The sequence below is a fragment of the Nymphalis io genome, chromosome 24, assembly GCF_905147045.1.
Source record: "Nymphalis io chromosome 24, ilAglIoxx1.1, whole genome shotgun sequence".
In the NCBI taxonomy this organism is placed as follows: Eukaryota; Metazoa; Arthropoda; class Insecta; order Lepidoptera; family Nymphalidae; genus Nymphalis; species Nymphalis io.
Window position 1 is genome coordinate 3,141,201 of NC_065911.1, and position 25,166 is coordinate 3,166,366.

Genomic DNA, 25,166 nt, shown 5'->3' on the forward strand with positions numbered 1-25,166 from the left:
GTAAGAAACGACGTTGGACGGTGTTAAGCAGCAAAGAATTGCTTAAATAAATTTCATCCGACCAATCATAACCTGTACGAGATTGGATATCTACCTACATATAAAATTTAAAACCGTTTAATGAAAACCCATCAATGTTCCACTAAAGCCCGTCCATAAATTCCGAACACGCAGGCGGGGCCGATAGAATTTAATACAAAATCCGCTGAAATCCGCCATATTGATATATACATTTTTTCCCCCACCGACCCCCCACCCTACATAATTGAGCGTTGTGAAAACTATCACATTGGTAAATGACGCTCCCCTTTCCTCCCGCAGTTTTCCGACTACCCGCAATCAATAATTTGGCTGGGCAATGACTGCGATGACTTAGGCATGCGCAGTACACCCCTCCCGAGTCATCGGCAAAACCTGAACTTGACTTGACGAAAACGAAAGTTAGAGGCGAATGTTTCTATGCCATTCTTGGCATTGGGTACGCATGAAGTGCCACCTAACGTAAGCTAGACAATATTTTGATACATTTCCGTGTCTTGAACACATTCAATGACATTCGGACACGCCTTAAAAATGTCGTCGATGACGACAAAAATGATGACCATAAGTACAACAGTATAAAAAACGATTATTTATTGAAATCTCAATAATATAACAATAATTTTGAAATTAGAAGAATAACGGAAACCTATTTAAAATTTTCTATAGACGACGACTAAAACACTGATGCTATAGACGAACCCCATAGGAGCGAGAGAGACAGAGTTACCGGTTATTTCACAACAGATTATGAGCAGGACTTTAATAATGATCCAACTAATTTCGATCATATATTTTTACATACAAGTAATACAGAAAAAGAAAGAGAAAAAAATAAGTTTCGTTTTTCAATTTTACAAAATGCTGATACTTACCTATCGTGGAAACTTGATTTTCGTAGTCAGTCTGGGTATTTAGTCGCTCGTGGAGTAGAAGTTTATCTTCTGGTTAGAACTGCTTTCTATCTTCTTCTCCGACTCTTGAGATTAGTTTGTCAGATTTGGTTTTTATTATATTGTCTTTATTTATTATGTCTAGTTTATTTTTAAGCCCGTTCAATTTTATATATATATATATATTTATATTTACTCATATAAAACGTTACAGGTATAGAAATAACAAAACATTTAACTAAGTCTTAACTTTAATTTATTTTTAATTTTGTACTATTAAAGAAATCTAGAAGTCGTTTCAACAGGTAGGTAAACTTGGTTAATTTAGATTTATTTTTTGTAGATTTTTTTGGCGTAATTTTATCTTACCTTTTTACTAATAATTTAAGGCCAATTTAAGGCACGAGTTTTTTTTTGCTTAATTTGCTTTCACCTTCCGTATAATCTGAATCGGTTGATGAAATTGGTCGAAACTTTTCCCAAAAAGTATTTGCCGAAAGTCTCAAATATCACTTAGCCTTATGCTTGGGTCCAGAGTCACTAGATTACTTGCACTATAATATATATGGAGAGTCTGCTTATAAAAATTAAAGTAAATCAATCGAAAAGTTCCAAAAATAACCAGTGTTGTTTAAATGTACTTAAAAAACTCAAATTCTTAAATTCTCTTTTCTATTGTTTCCTTATAATAACGGTTGATATAAACGTAAAACTTGTTCTATTGCGAAAAAACGTGTTTCTTTATCGTCAAATGGCGATGGCTGTTATTTGTTTCTTTCTAAATTTCCTTTTGCTATAAAATCTTGGCTGTTTTCAGCTTCTTGCGCATTTAACTTAGTTGTTCCTGCATCTATGGTACCACGATTTCCTTCGTGTGTTTCCCATGGATTTCTTTCTTCGTGTAATTGTTGCTGGCTGCTCCTCCCGGATGGTTGTAGATGTTAATTTGCCCTTTTACAACAAATCCGAGCTGAACTGCCTTTCAGTTGCCTTAACACTAGTTTATAGTTTACTGAAATTAAACCGGTTTTCCGATCTATTGCAAGAGTTCAAGTGTTGCTGAATACTATTGGTTAATAAATCACTTAAAATCTAAGATGAATATGTGAAAAAACTGAATATCGTCTATTGCATAAAACTATTCTTGAATGTGTCAGCGGGCGGCAGCGATGACTCTAACGCATGCGCGTAATTTCGAAATTTTTATTAAACCAAAAGATTGGTATTTTTAAATTTTCGATTTTTTTTCTGGATTTTAGGCCGTTTGAAATTTTTTGTAATATTTTTTGATTTTTTTTTGCGCGGTTAGTTTTTTTGCGCGCGCTGCGTAGGTGGTAAACACGCGTCGTCATCAGGCTCGCTGGCCACACTGATGTCGGAAGGTTGCATTGCTGCTGCAATGGCCCCATCAACGGGGGGATGGGTTGCACCTCCCTTCCTGGGGTGACCCCATCCCAGTCTCCCGCGTACACCTCGGAATCATCAAATAATGATTTTGTGTTTATTATAAAACTCCATATATATGCCCACCCGTGCAGCCTCTAGTAGAACCTGACCGAGGAATTCAATTTACAAATTACTCGTTCAATGTGTGAGTGTATTTTGTACGGTCGTTTAGAATAAACTATTTGCTTGTTATTAATTTCAACTGAGGTGTTATCAACACGCGATCAATACCACGAAATTTGTGTACATAAAGATTATATATACAAAATGGCACTTTCTGAGTTACATAATATATTGGCGGCCATTTCGATAAGTTTATATTAACTATAGACTTATTTATAGGAAAATCCCTTGACTTTAAGCTTTTTATTTTAAATTAAATTAATTATAATTAAGAATGACGAATCGAACCGCCTCTAAAGATTCTCGAAAGCTGATGATCTAAAGGTGTTCCTTTCAAAACATTGTGATTCTTTTTTCTATATCTATAAGACTCATTTTCATAAGTCACATGTCTGTCTATCACGCGTACTGTGGTCCATAACTAACCTGCCCTAACAATTTCGCACTTATTGGGTTAGATGGACCGATGGCGATTGTTAACATGTCGATTAAAGGTATAAAGTTCAATTCCAGTCATTTTTACATATAATAAATTATTGTATAGATGAAATCCTTTAATTTGGCCGGTTTATAACTGGTTTACGTTTTTCTTGTGCAATTTTATTACGTCACACTAACTTATGTTAGGAAAATTATTGTATATGGGACAATATTTAATATATATATAAATTTAAATCACATAAGACGAAAATTTTAGTTAATAAGGCGTATTAACAAAAGGTTATATAGGTTAAAAAAGTATGGAGTCGGTATTCATTGAGTTCAGGATTAATAATAATTAAATTGTGTTTAATTATCTGTGTAATTTAAAATTGATGAACTACTACGTTTCTTGCCGGTTTTTCACACACAATCTACACTCTGAACCGGTAGTAGCTTTTATATTTAATTTAATCTTGTAAATTATGAATGAATAAAGTCTATTTTGATTTGATTTGAATAAACAATAGCTGAGGTGATTTCTTAAAGCATCATCATGCTATATCAACTTTTAAGATATATTTAATATATAAAGCTAATAACATATTATATTTAATAAAATCAATACGTTAAGAAATTAAATTTTTAATTTTTTTTTAACAAACCCCCGGATCAACTTCGCCCTTAGAATCTTGGTACAATCATAAACGAGTGCTTAAATCGTGGGATACCTATATATCTGTACAATTACATACGCTTATATATTATGTACAGTATTCATATACTAAATAGCTTTTAATTGATTTACTTTTGGAACAATTTTTTGTATCCAATGTAAAAATTACGTTTTGTATGATGTATTTATATAATAAATAACAGATATGTAACGATTACTCGTTTTCGTGTATTTTTTTATAATAATATTTATTTTCCACAATTACTTTTTATAATATAATGCATAAAAATCATTATCATCAGATAATTCGTACATTAAAGTATGATGCCGGGGGCCCATTCATTTGTGTATTACTGATAATCCTGGATCAATGGTTCAAATTTCTATTTGTCTTTATTAATACTGGCTTTATAAGTGCGGCAGTTTTGTTCCTGAGTATTTAATTGACTCTTTACTCTTTAGTAAATTTTTTTGTGAATAATTCGTTCAATTGTAGTAAGCTCTGTGATTTTATACAACTACAAAATATGTACATACATAGTCCTATAGTTAAAGTCTTAATATTAGAAAGAAATATATTTTTCAAAAATTAAATTTTTAAGAATATTGTCATGACAATTTTTTACTATTTTGTTAGCTATTTATTTATATTATAATATTTTATAATGACAATTTGATACTAAAAGCATTAATAATCTGTTCATAATTATAATGCGTCAATGTCGGAAGATTATCTTTCCAATTGTTCTCGATGTTTCGTTGAGCCTCGTGAAAATATACGAATATTAACTGTTTCATTTGCGCTTATTAAGCCTTATGTGCTGACCCGGAACAGTAACCATCGTGAAAATACCATGTCGAATAAGATTATATACACATATGCTACAGTCGTAGAACACATTCGAAATTTAAAAATAATTTATTTCGTCATGAATTTGAAATGCGTCAATGGCGTTCTTTTTTATTTTATTTGTTATTTAATTGTATACATACAAATTACACAGTCGTGGAACCTATTCGAAATTTAAAAAATATTTTGTGTTTATTAATATGAGCGCTATGTTAAAACGAAATAAGCGTTTTTTTTTTGGCAGTTTTGTTTTTAAGTTTTTGTTTTTACATAATAACGCTGTTTCAACTGTTGAACTGATCTTCTATGTATTTTGTAAATATGTCGAGTTTTATTATGTATGACCGATTTCGATATCCGATTATCACATGAACAAAGTTTATCACTTTCGTTGTATTTTTTATTCTGTGATTTTTATGTGAAATAAGCATATAAGTTAAGTATATATTATGCAAATAACTACCAGGCCACGTCTGTGTTGGAAGTAACGGATAATTTCTTTCATGGGTTCCGCAATTTTGAAAATCATTTAATATAAAAGCAATATAATATACTTTATAAATCTGTTCCATATTCAAAATGCTTGACAAATATTTGAAAGAATATAACTCTAAATTCAAATGAGTAATATATCGTGATATCGTGTTATAACAAATTTAACCTTATTAACGGTGCGATTTGGTTGAAATTCGTTAATCATCAGAATTCGTTTGAGAACTAAATTACTCGTAAACTATTTTTCTACAAGTAAACAATTTTTTTAAGCTCTTGTCAGCTTAACATGTCCTCTTTCATATTTATAAAAGTATTTTAAGTAAATAATCAAATGAAATAGATATAATTTTTTTATTTTTAACCATACTATAATTTACTTACAGGCTTGTAATTTTTGGATTAAATATATTTATTAAAATATACTTTGAAGAAATAAGTAAAACTTTTAATATTAATAATTATTTAAATCATATGTTGTTAAATATGTATGTGAACGACTTACGATTCTTATGTTATGTTATTTAGAGTAATATACAGATATTTATATTATTTGAAATGAAATAAAAAGTTAACACAACAAATCTTATTGCTGAAAAGAGGTTGATTATATGTCAACCTTCCTAACCATAAACTTATAAAGCTCCTATACAATCTTCAATCGTGTAAATATTTTTAAAGAATTTAAAATATTAGGAATATATTTTTTTAATTGCCTTCGTTCCTATTGAGTTCAAGCGTTGGTTACTGGTGAAATTGTCTATTTAGTGATTTTTTTATTATATTGTCTATGATTATTTTAAATATATTTGATGCATATACATTGTGTTTTAACTTAATTATATGTATAGCTTAGGACACCTTACAAACATTTGAGCCTGAATTAGCAATGCGATCCGAATTTGATATGTCTCGTGGAGTTTTTCTGTTAGTTAATGTAAACAGAAGTTTATAAGTACAAAATAGTGGTTTGTGGAATATCTGGTGGTTGGTAACCAACGAGGGTCCACCAACACCAGCGAACACTGCGATATTAAATTCAGGTCCGCGTCATTATGGAATGTGTTGGTGCATAGATAGAAGCGGGCTATGCAGTTTTTAATTTTAGACCACGTGTCGCCATTTTGATTAAAGAATTTGCGCTTTTACAGCCGTAAGCTATGCGTTTAAAAATTTTAATAATAATTTACTTTACCGACTGGACCGGTCGTTTATCAATAAGGCGTAATAGCAGGGAAAAACGGGTAGTATTCACCATGCTTATACACAACGTAGGGTGAAACAACAGTGCTATAGGTATCCTAGATAGTTTTTGTCTCGCCATCCCGCTCTAGCACTTGCGCAGACCCGTCATCATCATCATGACTCCCCCCCGGGTGAGGGTGACGGGGTGCACCCCCACACATCAATATACAGCAAACAGCGTAGATAAAATAAACCCATACGAATGCATTTCTGTATACGTATGCAGCCACGCGTACACACACAATTGTAAAATATAAACGCACACACGTAAAAATTTATACAAAATTGAAGGCAGATAATTACATTAACATTATATACTATATGCACCTATATGTGTATACGTGGGTGGTTTTCGGAAAATGGAAAATGTTTTTCGGGTGATTTTTCAGACGAAATTTTCTGTCGATACGCGATTTAAATGCCGGTGTCGGAGCTTTCGGCTGTAACATTTTATTGCGTTCGTTTTTTTTAAAGTGCAAAATTGATGAACGTTTTTGTTCGCGTTTATTTGAAAGGCGGTTGGCGAGTGATTAAAATGGAACGGAACGTTGAAAAGACACACTTATCGATATTAGATAGTTTTTAAACGTATAACGTTATTACACACCTACTATGCCCGAGGGATCAATACCCCAGCCTCATGGAATTCATTTAAATAATTCTCTTTGTTTCCGCGTGATACAGATAAAAAATAGGGTTGTTGAGTTTTTTATTTGTTTTTATATTTAATTACTGTTATAATATCTCACACTTATGCAACATAGCTGTTTATTTATTTAATATCCACATCAAGTAATTTTGTGATAATATATAATACGCCATTAATTTTATTTTATTTTTTTGTTATTAGCAGTCCAATTAATATATAATATTATTTTGAGTTCATTAGTTAAAAAAGAACAAAGAAATACTCAAGTTATATAATTTCCTTTCCAATTATGCGTAATGTAAAAAATTGAATGTTGTTTTTAATTAAATTCCGCCATTAATTAAAATAAATTCTACAGCCAATATAAACTGACGGTCACGCACTGAAACGACCATCGTGACCACAGTAACTAACGCTTTAAAGAGTTATTGGACTAAAATACACATACAAATACTGACAATAAAGGGAATTGTTTTCAGGACAACAGATTAAAAATAATCTATATTATATTCGAGTACTTTTAAATCATCATTTAATGTGTATTCATAATGTTTAATCTGTTGTAAAATTAAGATTGGCATATCATGACTGAGGAAAACACAGGCATGAAATTATATTAATATATTCTTATATAAATAATAAATTACAAAAACAATTATTTGCATGTAATATTCCTGTACTTTTGTTGGTTTTATCATTTCCAAAATGGTAACGCTAGACGCAACTAAAAGATAAGTTTTGTTTAGGGGTTATTAGTTAAGCAATGCTTGGTCTATTTCTCACACATGTAAATACTGATGATAGAAAGAGAGAAAAAACAATTAAGCAAACATTTATAAGGACTTAAATTATATCTATATAGTATCAAGGCTCACTTTTTTATCAAACATATTAATTATCAATAAAATTATAATTATGAATGAATATCGATGAAACTTTTGCATTATTATAAATCAAATACTACATTGGAATACTCGTTATAAAATTTTATTTATTTTCATTCATAATTTTTAGCCGCTTCGAAAATTATCTCATACGAACAGACAGACAAAAAACAAAAAGGATTGTTTAGGTTTTTGGAAAGTGATAATAGAGCATAATATTGATAGGAAAGATAGTTTCCATGGCTCTCAAATCGTATGCACTTTATTTGACGCGTATGTCGCGGTGGTCGCAGACAGGGTCTGTCAATCCAATGAATATATAATAATATGGCTCTCGTTCTCACTTTAAATCCCTTCGTCAAATAAATATATACCGGTATTATCTGCAGCCTCTCTCTTTACTTCGTTCTTTGTGTGTATAAAACTGAATGGCATGAAAAAAAATGCAAACAGGTTCAAGTCAGGTCGATTTTTAAGGTTAATTTAAATTGTCATTATTCAATATTTCTTATATCTCTTTACTCTAGTTCTGTGTCTATACAGAAGTTTCTTTCTTTCCATTTAGAAATTTTTAAGTTTATAATTTGTTATGCTATTAGTTATATTTTTATTATGTAAATAGCTTACGTAAATGTAAAATTTGTGTAGTATTTACATAATAATTACATAACTAAATAATTGAGCGTGGGTCAGTCTGCGGTCAAAATAGTTGCAAGCTCCGTAGCGAAGTGTTTGTGGCTCAGCTACCTAAGTTATATACGAAAATCAAACGCCGTTATAGCTCAGAAGTGGCGATTACACTATAGTATGGGATTCGAATAAAAATTCAATAATTAGTTTGTGTAAAGCAAAACTTCATATTTAATTTTATCGTTTGATAATTTGTTTTTGTTTTCATGCGTTATCAGCAGAATTAGTAAAGCAGCATATTGATATCCCACAGTTGGGCTAAGGTTTTATGTTCTTTGGAGGAGGATGCTTGGGACACATTTCTTTTTAATGTTTTCCTTCACCAATCAAGAGACGAAATTATGCGCGTATTAAATACCTAAAAATATAGTGCCGAGTTTGAACCTGCAATTTTCTAACCACTAAGCCAGGGCTCTATATTTCATACTATATATATGTTAAAATTACTTGCATTCAATTTGTATTTAATAATGCCAAAAGTAATAAAGTTACTTATATAATAACATTATATACTAAAATCTGCATCTGCATCTTTTTCGTTTATGCAGGAAGATTTTTCAGCTACGCGTTACAGAAAACCATCTAATTTATAAGTATATATATACATTGGTTATACGCCTGTATATATCCTAATCCATAATCTAATATAAGGGCTTGATACATTTGTATATACGCCAGGCACGCGCCCGCATCCGAAACCAAATGACGACAAACCTATAAGACGACCACGCGACACAGCACCGCTACCACTATCACCCTGAAAAGAAGACGTAAAATTATTTAACCGCCATAGTGGTAGGCTATTGACCTCTGGTGATCACCCTCGTACAGCTTCGTAATGCTACGTGTTGTTGTCTCGGCGAGAAGGGTGAATGAATCAATGTTAATTACGGTGGACACTGAAAATTGTCAGAAATTGCAGAAATCACACTACATACATATCTAATGTACATTAAATTTAGCACGCAAACACGAAAATAAAAAAGAGAAATAAATGATTTTTAAAGTCTGCGTTTTTTATTGCGTAAAGTAGTTTTCATTATTTAAAACTAGCTTATTGTTATTTTTTATTGTTGTGATTCTTTGAGATATAGTCCAAAGTATTATATTTGTCAAAAACAATAAAATACAGATTAAAATATATCTTACAGGAAGGCCGCGTTATAAGGCCCTAAATAAAATTTATATGAAGAAATAAAATATGTCAGTACATTTAAATTAATTATTATAACGTTGCGAAATTCTGTAAAACAATTGCGCAAGACTCTAAAAAGGATAAAATCAACAAAAGGTATTTAATACCAATCATAGATTATATCACCATATATGGCAGACACAAGAGTCTATAGAATTCACTATTATTTGTCGGTTACTAGTGAAAATTAACACAGTACTAACCGGAGCATTGATCTATTGAAACCTAATAAATCTAGACACAACACAATACGTAGTGTTCACAATCAAGCGAAGTGATAAAATCGATTGTTTGCGCTCCATGCCATGCCTCTATCATTTAAATTGTAAATATGTGCGCTATTGTATACTCAATTTATACACCCTGTAAATCTTCCTTTGCTGAGCAAATCTATCGTAGTAAAAAACGAAACGGTTCATTCAAATTATGTTTTCGAATTTCGAACTTCACTTTTTTAATAATATAATTATCGTGAGTTCAGTTTCTAAATTGCGAACTCGATGAACAAACATACGGGCCAGTGTTTACATGTTGCGTACACACAATACTAAACACATAAAGACCTTTGACGAGCTTTAACCAGTTAATACTAGTTTTGAATGGATCATAGTGTTTTGACTCGATTCGTATTCGAATATCTTAAACGGTTGATCTCACCTGACAAGCATCGCCATCCTCGTCTCCAGCGCAGAACATTCTAGAAGTAAGCGTGTTGTTGTACCAGGTCTGATCAACCTTTTGACATTCTTGTAAAGAGATTAACGGTAATTTGACTTGTTGTAATATGTCTCTATAGTCACCCTAGAAATTAAAAATAAATAAATTAAAAGAAAGTTTCAAAATCCTTTAAAGTTTACTTAAATATTATAAGCTGTGATCCGATGTCTTATACAAGTTTAATTTTTATTATACATAGAATTAAAAAAAATATATACAGACTGAAAATCTAACGTAAATAAAAGTGACGGTTGGTAAGTTGCAATCGCCGTATTAACTAAAAAATGGAGTCATTTTTAAATCAGACACAGACAAAGAAACAGACTCGTGATAGATTATACACAGTAACAGCTTGTTAATGTCCCACTGCTGGGCTAAGGCCTCCTCTCCCTTTTGAGGAGAAGGTTTTGGAGCTTATTCCACCACGCTGCTCAAATGCGGGTTGGTAGAATACACATGTGGCAGAATTTCAATGAAATTAGACACATGCAGGTTTCCTCATGATGTTTTCCTTCACCGTTAAGCACGAGATGAATTATAATCACAAATTAAGCACATGAAAATTCAGTGGTGCTTGCCCGGGTTTGAACCCATGATCATCGGTTAAGATTCACGCGTATACCACATTATATATATATATAGATTATAATTTAGGATTATTGTTGAAATTCATTTGGCCCACATGATATTATTAACAAGTTCATAGACACATACATTATTTATACTTGTAAGTTCCCATTTATTAAATATTAAATTAGTACTAAACGTAGATACTTATGTACACATGTTTTTATGTGGGTCAGTCTACAAGCCAAGCCATTTGGGTGGATAAAGTTCATTTTTGTGGCCAAGTGGTTTTCGTAATACGTAACAAGGGACATCGCTCTTGACGGTACATTTGTTTTATAACGAATGCTTATTACTTCTAATGCTACATTTATTGATCTATGGGTCTATGTGTGGTGGTGAACTTGATAATAAATTTTGAACTACTTTCAATGGTGTCAGATTTGTTGTCTCATCGGATTACGAGAATCATATGTAAACCACCACCGTGATAAAAAAAGGACATTATAATCACAAAACATCAGTATGTATCTAAACTCATACAGCGTTAGGATTTATAATTAATGAATCTTTAGTTAAAGACGTCACTAAAAACGTTCATCTAATAAAAATAAATATATCATAAAGATACATGCATGATATGGATACAATTATAAACAATATAGATAATCATTTAAAATATATATTTCTTAAAATTATGTTTTCATTGAAACGATTAATACCTATGTGTTGTCGGATATGAATCCACTACCCATATCCTATATACCAGACAGGATTGCATTAAACGAAATATTAATTTATTATTGATCTCTCCACGTCAAAGAGCACATTAAGCTGTCATTCGGTTATCATTCCACGTTTGCTGATTTTCACGAAAATGTTTGCAATAATTTAAATTTTGACGAATGCTTTTTATATCAATAATTCATATCCTCCTTTTATATGCAATCGAAAGTTCCGAATGCTTATCAAGTACACGTAAAATAGATCCCTAAATACATTGCAATAAGACAGCTATTTGATAAAACAATATCTTACTAGTATGTATTAAAACTCTGACCGATCAGTCAGACGTCATAAGCAGGACAGGATTAACTCGTAACAACGGTTCGAATAATATCTTTATTTAATGATCAGTTTTTGATTTCGAAAAATCTAGCAAGTCTGTAGCTGAATAATTAATTTTCTCAAACTACGAGTTTTTGTTATGACTATGCCGTTTATTCGGCACATTTATAGTAAGTAAAAGAATAATAATTAAAGTTCCTTAATTAACACATAGGATAGAAAATAAGTTCATCTGGTTGCAGAATACTTTACAGATACATCTAGGTGGCTAGGTAAATTTCATCTTGAACTGAATATTGGCAATTGTATTGCTGTGTTCTGATTTGAAGGGTGAATGACCTTGTGTAATTACAGGTACAAGACTTTACATCTCAGATTACAAAATTGTAGCCCTTCGATGGTATGAAGAGTTATAAATGTATTATAATATGAATTTGCCAATTCATGAAATTAACATCAGATACGTTTGATTTCTACCTGAAAATATATTTAAAAAATAACTTAAAGTTACCTTCTCCTCGGAATACCCCCAACCAGACACAGTTATATGGTCACCACATTCTCCGTTACTTATCGTAATATTCTTCACCGTTTCTCCAAACCTTAATTCTCTGAATAATTCAAGAAGCTGAACATCATAATCAAACGAATGGTCTTTCTTGTATAAAGGATGTACGAAATGTAATTTTATTCTTATCTTTGGACCCTTCAAACGATATCGGCTTCCAACCCGAATGAAATCACTTTCAGTTCTATAAGAAAAAGTGATTTATTAAATACATATTGGTAATATGAGTCCTGATGATCTGATGAAATTTCTATTTGTGCGGGAGATTTATTGTAAAAGTGTGCGCGTAAGAACAGGTGCTCTATTACCACAAGATAAAGATTGAGTGCAGGACCAAATGTTTTATGTAGGAACACAAAACATTTGGTCCTGCGCTTTCCGAGAAAAAGAAAAATTTCATAAAAGTGTATCGCTGCCAAGTTAGCATAGCGTAGAATAGAATAGAATATGCCTTATTGTACACTAAAAGAATTACAGAACCATTTTAAACACAAACACAAAAAAAAACAAAAACTATTTTGTACAAAGGCGGTCTTATCGCTAAAAGAGCGATCTCTTCCAGACAATCTTTTGGGTGAAGGACATGAAATAAATAAATAAAGCGGTAAGGAGGTGTACTAATAATCTCAATTTTTATTTTTGAATATACAGTACTATAGCTAAATATAAATACATATAAATAAATAATATATACATAAACATACATTTATAATGTATGAAAAAAGAAATGTAATTATGATAATTATAATAATAAATAGCAATAAGTGCGGCAGATAATAAAACAACACTTCCTGATAATTATAAAGATAAAAAATACGCGTTGAGTCGGATTTTAAATGTGTTAATAGTTTGAGATCGTCTAAGTGGAATAGTAAAGAATTCCATAGGCGAACTGCTTGGACAGAGAAAGAATTGGTATAAAAAGAAGAAGAGTGATAAGGAATTTTAAGAATTAGATTATCGTCAGATCGAAGGGTGCGGCCGTGCGAGTCCTTAAGGAATTCAAAACGGTGTTTAAGATAGTGAGGAGAATTTGAATGAAAAATTATACAGTAAAGAAGAGATAGAGTATTCCTGCGAAGACGGATTGGGGAGTCGACTCGAGTTTTATGCGAAATTCAGAAATGTGGTCAAATTTGCGGAGACCGAATATAAACCGAATACAGAGATTTTGAATACGATTGAGTTTATTTAATTGCTCCTCTCTTAGGTCAAGATAGCAGGTGTCAGCGTAATCAAGGATGGGCAGGAGGATGGCTTGAGCTAACGCAATTTTGGTAGGAATCTGTAGAAAATTACGTTATATACGAATGGACCCAATTGATTGAAACATTTTCCGCTAAGTTAGCATCAGGCTGTTATTATAATAATAATATCCTGGGACATTATTCACACACGGCCATCTGATCCCAAACTAAGCAGAGCTTGTGCTATGGGAACCAACAACTGATATACTTCATATACTACTTTTCTTTTATAAATACATACTTATGTAGATAATTACACCCAGACATATTCATGCACACAAATATCTGTCCTGGGTGAGAATCGAACCCACAACCTTCGGCGTGAAAGACAGTATCTTCCAACTATGCGAACCGGCTCGTCAAGTTGAAATTATCTTGGAAGAAAAATTCAATATTTTTTATCAACTTGACCTGGGTCTTATGAGTAGGTTCACTAGCCAACAGATAATGAGGTAGCTATGTAAGCAAAGATGAATAATTATCATTAAGAATAGAGTACCTAGTGCTGGAGTCTCTACTTATTCGACAGCGTTGGCATTAACTGCGATTTGTATGGACTGAAAACAACACCATCTAGTGACAATAATCGGAACTTCATAGAAATCGCAGTTAATGTCAACGCTATCGAATAAGTAAAAATACTTGCTAGACAGAAAAGAGATAAAGAAGGCGACGCGGATGAAGAGGAGAAATAAAAGTGGTAAATCTTAAAGAATAATGTCTTCCAGGTAACATTAAGGTAGGAAAAGGAATAAGGTGGGGTAACTATAAATAATGTAACTCGTGATTAAATTATTTAAGATAAGCAATTATTTTGTTGTACTTGTCTTTTTTGCCTTATAGATTGCAATGGAAAGACGGTTGTGGTTTTAGAAAGACCAAATCATTCTAAGGATAATTTGTGTATTCGTAACAATTCAAACATACATAATATTTATAAATTTGAAGAGTAAAGAAACAACTCATTACTTTTTAATTCTGTTCTAAGCTTGAATCCCGAGACATAGACTATTTTTATACCTAACCTCTTCCTCCCCCCTAACTCGCAGGTGAAGCCGCGGGAAAACACTAAGTTGTAAATATTTAATGTCCGTGCGACAATTTGATAATAATTACACGCCTAAATATATAGTTAAAATAAAATATAGCATGTGATAAATTTTCCATTATCATATCATGTCCATTAGGAACGGCTACCTAACCTATAACCTACATAGGTAGTAGGTAGCCATCGCTTCACATTTAATTCAAGTCTAGGTTTGATAGACACGGGATAGATTATTTCGGGAAAACACTGAGTCCAAGATTGTTTGCGGTGATTGGAAATCTTGCTGAAGCTTTGATAACCTTATCACAATATCTCGCAAAGTTAGGCTTCATTTTGATACAAATTATTTACGCATATAGAATATCAGCTGATTTTATCCTTATAAAAATTATTATATATATATATATATATTGGTATAGAGAGAATATTGACCTTGACTTGACATTGACTTGAAAGCCTAAACGGCAATGTATAGTTACTTTAAATTTGAAGACCTTCCTGTTGTAATGCTTATTAAAGTAAAATTTTACAAAATTATGATTTTAAGGGGAACCCCCTTTACTCCGAAATTTTTTAACTTCGTCCAATCGATGGGTTCAAAGTGCCATCCTTTGGCACACCAAGACATTTAAAGATATATACCGTAACAGCCTGTGAATGTCCCACTGCTGGGCTAAAGGCCTCCTCTCCTCTTTTTGAGGAAAAGGTTTGGAGCTTATTCCACCACGCTGCTCCAATGCGGGTTGGTAGTATACTGCTCCAGTGGGGGGGTCCTGGTCTCCTCGGTAAGTCGTATATACGTGTCAAAGCGTATATACGACATGAGATGATTTCACTTTGACCAAGTCATAAAGATATATGTATGATTAAAATCAAATCCTTTGTTGGATTGCCGTCCCATCGGATTATAAGAGTGCATCTGTGTTTATGCAACTATCCTGCATAGTTGGCCAATCTCTCTTAAGATTGGACAAACCCCTTTTTCCAATTGTTTATCGTTATATAAAGTAAATAAATACAAGTCAATCATAAACCAGACAACTGATATACTACATATACTACTTTTCTTTTGTAAATACAAACTTATATAGATAATTACACCCAGACTAAGGACAAACAGACATGTTCATGCACACAAATGTCTGTCCTGGGTGGGGATCATACCCACAACCTTCGGCGTGAAAGGCAAGTATCTACCAACCACGCCAACCGGCTTGTCACAATCAATAATACAAGTAAAAGTTTTTACCCACAATGTGCAGCCGTCAAAGTCCATTTCTTATTCAGTAAAACACCCCCACATATATCACCATAATTCACATGATATGACGCTTGTTCTATATCTATATCTGTTCCACCTAATATGCTGAAAATATAATTATTATATGACGTGTGTCACCAAGTTAGTTGCAATGAAGGGAATTAACACACACTTGACTGCACTTCTGTATAGCTTTTTATATAGTTTATGTATACTGGTGGTAGAGCTTTGTGCAAGCTCGTCTGGGTAGGTACCACCCACTCATCAGATATTCTACCGCATAACAGCAATACTTGATATTGTTGTGTTCCGGTTTGAAGGGTGAGTGAGCCAGTGTAATTACAGGCACAAGGGACATAAAATCTTAGTTCCCAAGGTTGGTGGCGCATTGGATATGTAAGCGATGGTTGACATTTCTTACAATGCCAATGTCTAAGAGCGTTGGTGATCACTTACCATCAGGTGGCCCATATGCTCGTCCGCCTTCCTATTCTATAAAAAAAAAAAAAAATATAAGGCTTTCAACGGCATTTTTTATGCTTATTTTAGTTTTGATATTAGAAAAAGTTATCATATTAAATATTGTTATGTGTGTGTATGTTTAACTTATTAATATGGAAAGTCATTAAACAGATCGTTTCTATTTTTGCTGACTGTATTATTGTTTTTTAATTTCAAAATAAAAGACAGTCTTTGTAGCCCCATTACTATAATTATTGCCTGTGTATAATGGATGAACAAATAAGACAATAAACATACATACATACTCGAACTACTTGGATCGCGACTTTTACTTACGTAACATGTGAATGTCCCACTGCTGGGTTAAGGCCTCCTCTCTCTTTTTGAGGAGAAGGCTTGGATCTTATTCCACCACGCTGCTCCAATGCGGGTTGGTTGAATACACATGTGGCAGAATTTCAGTGAATTTAGACACATGCAGGTTTCCTTACGATGATTTCCTTCACCGTAAAGCACGAGATGAATTATAATCACAAATTAAGCACATGAAAAGTCAGTGGTACTTGTCCGGGTTTGATACCACGACCATCGGTTAAGATTCACGCGTTCTTACCACTGGGCCATCTCATCTTACGTATTAAAACATAGTTTTATTTTAATGCAAGCTTTAAGTTAATCATTGTTAACGAGACAGTTTCAACACTCTGTTACAGTGTACGTTGGTAGATTCACGTGGCGTGATCATGTCATGACACATGCAGGTTTCCTCACGATCACAAGAAATATTTTACCGCTGTGTTTGTAACACAAAATAAGCACATAAAAATTCAACAATTCTCCGTATTTGAACCAGTAATCTTCGCGATATTGGTATATTCAAACCTCAGCTTACATAAGTGATATTTATAATAACATTTTAAAGTATAAATAAATGAAAATAAATAATTATAAGTAACTAACGAAATTCCACGGTCAATATTTATTACTACAAGAATCAACGTGAAACAATTTAATGTTTTCATTATATTATTTCGAAGTACATAACTACAATCATGTATTTTTAATTGAATTCCATATTATTTTATCCAATTAATTAATACAAATAGTCATATTTCGTTCGTTATAATTGTTGCTTTGTTGCTAAATATATATAACTAACTTTATATTTTATATGTTAGTATCTTTAATAAATTTACCTCGCTTTGCGTGACGTCACTGGATATGTACGTCAGGGGTTGATAAAATATATTAAGATGACCCTTAAGATGATTTGTAATTACATTTTCAAGAAATAATTAAAGCTACACCAGGTCCGTAAAATAAAGTACGTCCATCATAGAATTTGGATTTAAGGGAATTAAATTAAATTAATTTTTTTTTTCCAGAAAAAGCCCCAAAGGAAGTGGACCTGGCGAAGCCCCGATAACATAGCGATGAATGAGATCGACTTCATTTTATCCAATAAGCGCCAAATATTTAGGGATGTCTCCGTGATCAACAGGGTAAACACTGGAAGTGATCACCGCCTGGTAAGAGGCACCCTGAATATTAACACTAAAATAGAACGATCGCGGTTAATGAAGTCGACTCTTAGACCAACTCTGCCTCAGGTCGAAGCTGGTTGCGAAAGCTTCCAGCTGGAACTACAGAACCGATTTGCCATGTTGGAAACCAGGCAGGGCATTGACGACGCCACCAATGGTCTGGTGCGTGTCATCCGCGAGGTAGGCCAAAATTACTTTCGACAAAAGAGCAATGGACGTAAGTCGAAGCTCTCAGGCGAAACTCTGAACGAGATGACGAGGAGACGAGAACAGCAGAACATGACGCCATCTGATTGTCAGGCACTTAACAGGAAGGTTAAAAAACTAATAAGGCGTGACACAAGACGAGCGAATACCCGGAATATTGAAGATGCTATAGCACTCAATAGGGGCTCAAAGGTTCTTGCAAAGTCACATACCTCCTGTTGTCACCTGACAAAATCCAGAACCATACAAGGCACAACCGTCACCTCAAAACCAGAGATTCTAGCTGAAGTCGAAAAGTACTATGGCGATTTATACTCATCACGAGTACCTCCACCTGAGTCCCACAGTGCGGATGATCCACGAGCCAGACTAACACGCCATCTATCAGACGATCTTCCCGACATCGATTTGGGCGAGATTAGGATTGCTCTCGGGCAACTTGGAAACAACAAGGCTCCAGGAGATGACGGAATTACCTCAGAGCTTCTCAAAGCAGGAGGCACACCAGTTCTGAGAGAGCTGGCTAACATCTTTAATTTCGTCCTCCACAATGGTATAACACCGAAGACATGGAGCAGAAGTGTGGTGGTGCTGTTTTTCAAGAAGGGCGATAAAGCTCTTCTGAAAAACTACCGACCCATTTCACTTTTAAGCCATGTTTACAAATTGTTTTCGAGGGTAATCACGAATCGTCTTGCCCGAAAATTCGATGACTTCCAACCCGTGGAACAGGCTGGGTTTCGAAAAGGCTTCAGTGCCGTAGACCACATACACACACTAAGGCAAATAATACAGAAGACCGAGGAATATAATCAGCTTCTATGCCTAGCGTTTGTGGACTACGAAAAAGCCTTCGATACCATCGAGACCTGGGCTGTTCTGGAATCCATGCAGAGATGCCTAATTGACTGTCGGTATGTCCAGGTAGTGAAGTGTTTGTACGAAGCCGCAACCATGACCGCCCAAGTACAAGATCAGAGCACAAGACCAATCCAATTGCATCGCGGTTTAAGACAGGGAGATGTAATATCACCGAAACTCTTTACCAATGTATTGGAGAACGTCTTCAAGACGCTCGATTGGAACGGACGCGGCATTAATATAAATAGCCAACACATTACACATCTGCGATTTACCGACGACATTGTCATCATGGCGGAGACTCTGCAGGATTTGGAAGAGATGCTAAACAGCCTGAGCGATTCTTCAAGACAAGTAGGTCTCGGGATGAACATTGAAAAGACCAAAATTATGGCAAACCGTCATGTATCCCCGAGACCAGTGGTCGTAAATGGCTCTCCACTTGAAGTTGTGCAGGAATATATCTACCTGGGCCAAACTATACAACTTGGCCGGCACAACTTTGAGAAGGGGGCTAAAAGAAGAATACGTTTGAGCTGGGCGGCATTCGGGAGGTTACGTCATATTTTTGAATCGTCGATCCCACAGTCGCTTAAGACCAGGGTCTTCAATCAGTGCGTCCTACCTGTAATGACTTACGGTGCCGAAACGTGGACACTTACCGTAGGACTGGTCCACCAATTTAGGGTCGCTCAGCGAGCAATGGAACGCGCGATGCTTGGGGTTTCTCTGGCAGATAGAATCCGAAATGAGGACATTCGCCAGAGAACTAAAGTCACCGACATCGCGCTTAGAATTAGCTCGCTGAAGTGGAAGTGGGCTGGTCATGTCTCCAGGCGCATTGATGGCCGATGGAGCCAACACGTGTTGGAGTGGAGACCACGCTTAGGCAAACGTAGTGTAGGACGACAAGATGGAACGATTTAAAAAAAGGTGGCAGGTTCGGGATGGATGCGGACTGCCCAAGATCGGGATGGTTGGCGTTCTATGGGTTCTATGAGGCTTTCGTCCAGCAGTGGACGGCAAAAGGCTGAAAAAAAAATCATAGAATAATATTAGAGATTAGATATCTATCTATCGAGCATTTAATCTGAATTTCGTCAAATCTCTTCTTATTGCCGCCTCTAAATTTCCAATTTCTATATCTTATATTTTTAAGTAACAGCCTGGATAGTCAGTCAGGACGTTGCCTTATATATGTATAGAGATGACAAGTGCAGCTAAATTTAAAATTCATATTATAATACACGTTTAAGGCGCAACACGTGAAGACATAAAATTTCTTTACATTACATGTTTGTAAATAGAACACTACTTACCAAAATACCATAAATCACACGTGTGTGTCCTATTGGCCATTGAAAATGTGTGATTAGTTATAGCTGTTTGTACTATAACCGGGTACACCTTCAGATTTCTATTCGTATTCGTATTCGTATCGAATAGAATTTCATTAAAGAAATAGAATCATTGTTACACTTGGTCTATAACCAAATATGGCTGAGCTGTCACAATACCACGCCATTTACGTCATGAGTTACGAACAGTAAGGGACAAGAAATAAGTGCAGTTAATATCGATATCTAACTAGATATAAAAGATTTCTAACAGGTTCATTGACCGATCGTAATCACTTTGCTTTGGACATGTTTTGGCTTGAATTATTGTGGTTATATAAAACGAGATATCATCAATTCAATGAAAGCTATTTATTTTTAAAAAGTATTAGTTTCAATGGAAAATTGATGTATTATAACTAAATAGCGGTTTGGTCTTTCAGAAAATCAGATCTTTGACTAACTTTCGGACATTTTTTGATACCTATTTGAGAGACACCATGGTTGCAGACATTTTTAAAGTATTTGTTTTCTTTTTGTCTGGATTAAGTTACTTTATTTAAACAACTACAAATATGAATTTAGATACCAGAATTTTGCAATCATTAATGAAAACAAATTTAAATACAAAATTGGATCAGATTAGCTAGATTCAGCAGAACCCCCAATGTTCTAGTATTCTACTGATCTTCCCTCATTACATTATAGAAAAAGCTTAATCTAATAAAAATAGCCACTAGGAAAAATAAATTACAAGAGAAGCACACTGTAAATGTGCCACTGCTGGGCTAAGGCCCGCTCTCGTTTAGAAAAGTTTTTGGAGTTTTTCCAAAGCGCTAGTGATTGGTGGATACAATTGGGACAAAATTTTCATTCGAAACATGCAGGTTTACTCACAATATTTTTCTTTACTGCCAAACACGAGACAATTAACACAAATTAAGCACATGGAAATTCAGTGGGGCTCATGTGGACCAAAACCCGCCATCATTGAATAATAATCACGTGTTCCAACTACATCTCTGATAATGTTAAAACTACAGGACATAAACAAAAGTTCTACTTCGAGGCGATACACTAAAAGAATATTATTCTTACGATAGCGATGTTACATATAAAAATATGAGACTAGAATCCACCGTTGGTAGCTCTATGGTGGTCAATTGTTATGCCCTAATTAATTAAGTAGACACGTTAATGATCATGTTTGGCAAATTTCCAATATCTAAACATCAATGCATAATCGTAATAGCTTTTTCAGTCATATATTCGATTATCCATAACCTACATATTTGAGGGTACCACATATTGTTGCATTTTTATATTTACTTTGAGTCCCAGTAAATATTTTAAATGACTTCTGAAAATAGTAGATTTATTTAGAGAAATAACCAGTCGAAATTTTCATAATTTTTAGTTTTAATACAGATATATAATATATTTTTTGGAAGGAAGACGGAAAAATAGCCCACCTGATGGTAAATATTCACCATTGCCCATAGGCATTAGCGCTGTCAGAAATATTAACCATTACTTACATCAATGAGCCGCCAACCTTGTAACAAAGATGTTGTCTCTTATACCTGTAGTTACACTGGCTCACTAACCCTTCAAAACGGAACACAACAATACTTTACTAAGTATTCCTTTTCATGGTGATGAGAATATGTGATGAGTGGGTGGTACTCAGGTTGGATCGCACAAAGTTCACCAAGTAAGTAATCACAATTGTTAAAATTACTTCACTTGGTAATTGCTGGTTCCCTACAGGTTCTTTTCTGTAGTGTCTACATTTAAAACAGAATCATCTTTAAATAAATAAATAAATATCCTTGGACATTATTCACACAAAGCCATCTGATCCCAAACCAAGCAGAGCTTGTACTATGAAAACCAGACAACTGATAAACTACATATACTACTTTTCTGTTGTAAATACATACTTTTAAAGATAATTACACCCAGTTACAAATTTATTTTTGAATTCAATTCAAATACTGTACACGACATTGAAATACAATTATAATGAAGGCTAGGGACGATGTACAAAAGCGATCGTATCGCTAAGAAAGCGATCGTTTAATCGTTTAATGTCATGATTTAAATATGCTTTACAAGAGCCTATTTGTATAAAGAATATATTTTATTTAGTTTGACTTCCTTATGCTTTATATTTATGATCATTATATAACAATTTTTTTCGTGTCTTCGTCTTATCTTTTACATATACATACCTAATAAATACTAAGAAACTATCTTATCTAATAAAATTCATTAGATCTTAAGTTTTATATGGTAAGGTTAGTGTATAGTATATATGGTAAGGGTCATTAAAATATAGTCAGCAAACGGATAAAAAATAATATTTAATTTTGTTTCAGGTTAATCTAATATCATTCCTGTAATTTCTTTTATCCAAGGTCTGACTTTAGACACTTTGCTGTAAACACCAAAAGAGCCAGGAGTAGCGCATCCATAACCAAACGATACCATACCTAAAAGTCTATCATAGGCCACAGCGGGTCCTCCTGAATCGCCCTAAAATAAAAATAATTGTAAATTTATAAAAGTAAATTTTTAAATTTACTTAAATGTAATCATATATACCTGGCAGGCATCCTTTTTTCCTTCGGAAAATCCCGCGCAGAACATTCTAGAAGTCAGGCTTCCTCGAAAATATGGAAACGGTACCAGCTGGCAATTTTCTTTCGATATAATTGGCACTCGAACCGCGCGTAAAACATTTGAATAAGGGCCCTGAAATAGTTGAAATGAATAACTGTTTATACAGCAAGAATAATTAACCTATTCTACGAACTTTATCGTAAATGCCACATCACACTTATCATGCGTAAGAATCAAGCAAAGTAGCAGAGGATTATCACAAAGCATTTGTTATAACCAGAAATTATTAATTGCGTTCGACACAAATTTTGCAATAATGCAGTCTTTGTTTCAAATGTTAGAACTTGTAATATTGTAAAATCATTTAAAATGACCTAGTTAAACAAAGTTGATTACTAAGATGTTTTATTTCCAGCAATAAAATAAGTAAATATGATGAAGAAATATAAACATATTTTAATTAAAAATTACATTTCTCCTTGAATCGAAACTCTGATAAAGTAAAGATAGAATCATGCAGAAAGAATCAACAAGACGACAAGTTAAATATTGCACAATCTTTGGTTCACAAACAATTTAATATTTCACTTACATTTTCTTCAGTATTACCCCATCCAGTAACTGTAACGACTTTACCAATTACCATATCTTCTACGTGGGCTATTTTAACTGGTTGTATGTTTTCATGAAATTTCAATGGTACAGCGAGTTCCAGGAGTTGAAAGTCGTAATCGAAAGGATGATCTTTATTCTTTGCTGTCCACATTGGATGGATGATGTTTCTTCTTACAGGTATTTTTTGGCCCTGGTTCAAGTATTTAGAACCCACTCTTACATATGGTTTCTTTCTATAGATTATTAGTATAGCCATTAATAGATACTTATATATTGCTTTTACTTATGATGACCGTATTGATTTGAATTTTATAATAAAACGTACAGGTAACACTTTATTTTTTTCAAGTTAAACACGCTTTGATAGATCTTTAAAATTTTAATTTTGTTATAAACTTACCCACAGTGTCCAGCTGTTAAAATCCACTTTTTGTCAATTATCGCTCCTCCGCAATTACTTCCATATGCGGCATGGTATGGGTACAAATTGATATCAACCTCAAAACCGCCCACAATTTTATCCTCGCCATAATTTGCTGACAAATCTTCACCTATTCTTTGAGGGCTACTATCTTTTTCTGATAAGTATAAGTTATCGCGATCTTTATTATAATCGAAGCTATCAATATCGACCATATCCGTTGCTTCGTCGTACGGTTGTATGTCTAGTTTTAAATCATCATCATTATTTTTCTTATATCGCGACCATAGATTTAGTTTTTCATCGTTTCTTGTTGTGCCTTTTACATTTAATAATGGTATAATAATTATATCAAATTCTGAAACAATAACATATTTATTTTAATTATACAAATAATTATACATCTGTTGCTGTCAAAGACGTATTTAAATTTTATTACTATTAAAATCAGCTGGTATTATATGATGAAATATAAAATATATGAAAATGATATAAAACATTATAAAAAATTTCAATCACACACTTCACATTACATTCGATTTAATACTGAAAGCTTAAATTAGTGAGATCAATCAATCACGTCGTATGTGGAAAGAATTAGCCGTGAAATTAATAATTTGTTTTTGCGTGTCGTACGTAATAGGTAAGTTGACACCATGCGTGTTTCATTCCAAATACACTTAATTAATACAACCAACGTTTTGTTAATAAATAATATGGAAACGCTTGCATTCAAGGTATCCATTTATCATTATCCTCGAAACCAATTTGAGCACTTGTGAGCTTATTAATAATATTCCTATTTTTATCTACTCACCTATTCCTATTTCTAAAACTACAAACTTCTTTTTTTGTTTATATATTATATCTCATCCCCTAAATTATACATCACTTTGTTTAATATATATTCTACTATAAACGCTACGTAACGCACGATCTAACGTTTTTTTAACGAATAATTTCTAATAGAAGGGTAAGTATACGTTTTTATAGAGGAAATAAAGGTACATGTGATA

The 25,166-nt window shown here is 33.4% G+C and overlaps 2 protein-coding genes and 1 long non-coding RNA gene across 5 annotated transcripts in view; 1 reads left to right on the forward strand and 2 right to left on the reverse strand.

The window, feature by feature from the left end:
- Positions 1-23,103, forward strand: part of LOC126777805 (uncharacterized) — a 63,888-nt gene extending 40,785 nt beyond the window's left edge. For 2 of the 3 annotated variants that reach the window (XR_007670097.1, XR_007670096.1), the window contains one exon: positions 9,086-9,375. This is a non-coding gene — a long non-coding RNA (uncharacterized LOC126777805). Of the gene's footprint in view, positions 1-9,085; positions 9,376-17,925; positions 18,070-22,870 lie in introns of those variants that run through there. The other variant, XR_007670094.1, reaches the window with a different exon arrangement.
- Positions 7,440-17,564, reverse strand: LOC126777800 (trypsin-1-like). Its single transcript, XM_050500933.1, has 5 exons — positions 17,501-17,564; positions 16,067-16,183; positions 12,466-12,706; positions 10,260-10,403; positions 7,440-9,164 (listed from the first exon to the last, which is right to left on the reverse strand). Exons 1-5 carry the CDS (start codon positions 17,560-17,562, stop codon positions 9,018-9,020), a joined length of 711 nt encoding a protein of 236 aa, XP_050356890.1. The 5' UTR covers positions 17,563-17,564; the 3' UTR covers positions 7,440-9,017.
- On the reverse strand, positions 22,837-24,746 carry LOC126777798 (trypsin-2-like). Its single transcript, XM_050500932.1, has 5 exons — positions 24,590-24,746; positions 24,130-24,508; positions 23,707-23,962; positions 23,097-23,246; positions 22,837-23,027 (listed from the first exon to the last, which is right to left on the reverse strand). The coding sequence occupies exons 1-5, from the start codon at positions 24,648-24,650 to the stop codon at positions 22,872-22,874; spliced, it is 1,002 nt and encodes a 333-aa protein (XP_050356889.1). The 5' UTR covers positions 24,651-24,746; the 3' UTR covers positions 22,837-22,871.
- Positions 24,747-25,166: the final 420 nt, after the last annotated feature.